Source organism: Chanos chanos, chromosome 1 (assembly GCF_902362185.1).
Source record: "Chanos chanos chromosome 1, fChaCha1.1, whole genome shotgun sequence".
Lineage (NCBI taxonomy): Eukaryota > Metazoa > Chordata > Actinopteri > Gonorynchiformes > Chanidae > Chanos > Chanos chanos.
In genome coordinates this window covers 12,059,510-12,062,841 of record NC_044495.1, presented here as the reverse complement: position 1 = coordinate 12,062,841, position 3,332 = coordinate 12,059,510, and the positions used below count along the sequence as shown (strand labels likewise).

The window sequence follows — 3,332 nt, the reverse complement described above, 5'->3', positions numbered from 1 at the left end:
TAATAATTCTGAATGATTTATTAATAATCAATGCTCTGCTCTGTTTTAAAAGTCAAATGACAAATTTACATATGTTAATTTTTTTTTATTATTTCTACTTTATGTGTTTTTCTTAACCTCTGTAGCAGCCATTTTAATCATTATAGAGAAATGAAAATATTTCATTTAATATTGTAGTCCAGATTTCTGATTCTGATTCTGAATAACCTCTCTCTCTCTCTCTCTCTCTCTCTCTCTCACTAAAATACAGAATCCTATCTGACACCATGTGTGATGATGAAGAGACTACAGCCCTGGTCTGTGATAATGGGTCAGGGCTGGTCAAAGCTGGCTTTGCTGGAGATGATGCTCCTCGAGCCGTCTTCCCTTCTATTGTCGGTCGCCCACGTCACCAGGTACGTCTGCCTTATCTCACCCAATAACACCACTCCTAACATACACAATTACAATACAATAGTCCAATCACATATTAAAATACAAATAATATATTTATAAGAAGATCTCTGGCTAATTAAAAATCTGAGATAAGGTAATCCTGGATCTGGACCTTACACTATCACAGTGCTGACATTGTTACTTATGAATTTATATTTTTTCATTGAATTTCATCCAATGTTTATATATTTAAAATCCATCATCTCTCTGTTCCTCACAGGGTGTCATGGTGGGTATGGGTCAGAAGGATTCATATGTCGGGGATGAGGCCCAGAGTAAGAGAGGTATACTCACTCTGAAATACCCCATTGAACACGGTATCATCACCAACTGGGATGACATGGAGAAAATCTGGCACCACACCTTCTACAACGAGCTGCGTGTGGCCCCTGAGGAGCACCCTACCCTGCTGACTGAGGCCCCCCTCAACCCCAAAGCCAACAGGGAAAAGATGACCCAGATCATGTTCGAGACCTTCAACGTTCCTGCCATGTATGTAGCCATCCAGGCTGTGCTGTCTCTCTACGCCTCTGGGCGTACAACAGGTGAGGGTTATGCACTGCGGTTATCAAATGGTTATAGACATCCACTCAGGGGATTATCACCAGTCATTGCGGAGAATGGTAATCCCCAAATCACCTCTGTTGGATTTGTGTTTCAGTTCAAATGTTATCTTAGCGCATCTATCAATGTTTTAACTCAGTTGTTTGGGTTGGCTGCTATTGTTGGATGGAAAGTAGGAGTCTTCACAAAATCTTATGTTATCCACCCCATATCTGTACCTCATGATATTTTAGAGTGTTTGTGGTACTTTATTTTCTAATTGTTGTTGTTGTTGTTGTTTTAGTATTTTAAAAGTTGTCTCTAGCAGCGGGTTTCTAGTCACAGTAACAGAACTATCTTGGGCTACATGTCATATATCTGTTATGTAATCTAACTGTACGATGACAGTGATGTTCCAGTGCTGAGGTGTTGTGTTGTATGTACATGCTACTGACGTGCTCTTAAATTGCGACAAATTTTAGAGTGAGTAAACTGTCATTTTAGGTATTGTGTTGGACTCCGGCGACGGTGTGACTCACAACGTGCCCATCTATGAGGGCTATGCTCTTCCTCACGCTATTATGAGACTGGATCTGGCTGGGCGGGACCTGACCGATTACCTCATGAAGATCCTGACAGAACGTGGATACTCTTTCGTCACCACAGGTACATGTTCTGCTCTAGGACTGAAGAAAAAAAACATTGGAACACATAACGTATATGACAGCAGCAGTGAAATGTTAAAATTCTGGGTGGGACAGTTTTAACATTCTAGGTTTGACTCAGGAAATACAGTGGATCAGGGGAAAAAGTGGACTATGTAATGGACTGATGTGGGTTCCTGTATTTATATTTGTGGTGTATTTATCAAATGCTATTGTAACATACTCTTGATAGCTGAGCGTGAGATTGTGCGGGACATTAAGGAGAAACTGTGCTACGTGGCTCTGGACTTTGAGAATGAAATGGCCACTGCGGCCTCCTCTTCCTCACTGGAGAAAAGCTACGAGTTGCCTGATGGACAAGTTATCACAATCGGTAACGAGAGGTTCCGCTGTCCTGAGACCCTGTTCCAGCCCTCATTCATCGGTACGTAATTACAACCTAAATCAGTCCAAAAATGACATTGTAATGAATGCAAATATTGAATAATTATAAACTGTTCTGTCAGGGAGTAAACTGAACATGAGGAAGTGATAAATCCATTACTGAGGGATCTATTGACTTGGACTGTCCATGCATGTAACCGACTAAGTCTTCCATTATAGGTGTATAGCATGCATTAGTCTCTAGGGAGCTGTCCCTTTCAGAACCAGAGTCAATATGTATATTTTTTTATACAACACAGATAATTTGACAAAAGTGTGCTTTCTGTTAACTGACTGTTAACTGGGAATATGACTTGATTTGACAGGAATGGAATCTGCTGGAATTCACGAGACAACTTACAACAGCATTATGAAGTGTGATATTGACATTCGTAAAGACCTGTATGCAAACAACGTGCTCTCAGGGGGTACCACCATGTACCCAGGTATTGCTGATCGAATGCAAAAGGAAATTACTGCCCTGGCACCCAGTACTATGAAAATCAAGGTAACACTTTATTCTATTCTATTCTATACTGTTCTATTCTATTCTGTTCTATTCTATTCTATTCTGTTCTGTTCTATTCTGTACGTTCTATGCATCTGTGTACCTGCACTATAGAATTTCATTGTTAATTTTACTTGAATCTATTTATTTACCCTTTACAAACATTTACACACTCATCACAGGTATTCTTAGATGAACACATGACTTTTCTGTTTGTAGATCATCGCACCTCCTGAGCGTAAATACTCTGTCTGGATTGGTGGATCTATCTTGGCTTCCCTGTCTACCTTCCAGCAGATGTGGATTAGCAAACAGGAATATGATGAAGCTGGCCCATCCATTGTTCACCGAAAATGTTTCTAAATGTCATATTCCTTATGTTCTACCATCTCCAAACATACCTCTACTGCACAAGTCAAAGTTATGACTCAGGCTGCCTTCCTTAAAAAAAACTGTATGTTTACATGCAAATGAAATTTTTACATGAATGTGTATAAGCAAAATAAATAAATAAATAAGACACATGACCCCTAAACATGCATTGTCTTCATTTTTTCTTTTTTCAAACAAAAAATTGTTTTGGGGGTGATCTGAAGATGAATGCTATACATAAGCCCAATCTACTAGATAGGACGTTGTGAGAAATTGAAATTTAACAACTGAAATGAAAAATATGTGTCATGTCATATACTGAATTCATACTATGAAATGACATACTCTGAAATATTAATAATTAAACTGAAATTGACCCCGAGCCA

General features: G+C 39.1%; 1 protein-coding gene across 2 annotated transcripts; it reads left to right on the top strand.

Moving 5' to 3' along the window:
- Positions 1-260: 260 nt before the first annotated feature.
- Positions 261-2,937, top strand: LOC115808771 (actin, alpha cardiac muscle 1). Of its 2 annotated transcripts, none has more exons than XM_030770255.1 (6): positions 261-395; positions 656-980; positions 1,483-1,644; positions 1,876-2,067; positions 2,393-2,574; positions 2,794-2,937. In XM_030770255.1, the coding sequence occupies exons 1-6, from the start codon at positions 267-269 to the stop codon at positions 2,935-2,937; spliced, it is 1,134 nt and encodes a 377-aa protein (XP_030626115.1). In that variant the 5' UTR covers positions 261-266. The 2 variants fall into 2 exon arrangements, with proteins under 2 accessions (XP_030626115.1, XP_030626106.1); XM_030770246.1 differs by having other exon boundaries at positions 267-395; positions 782-980.
- The last annotated feature ends 395 nt before the right edge of the window (positions 2,938-3,332 follow it).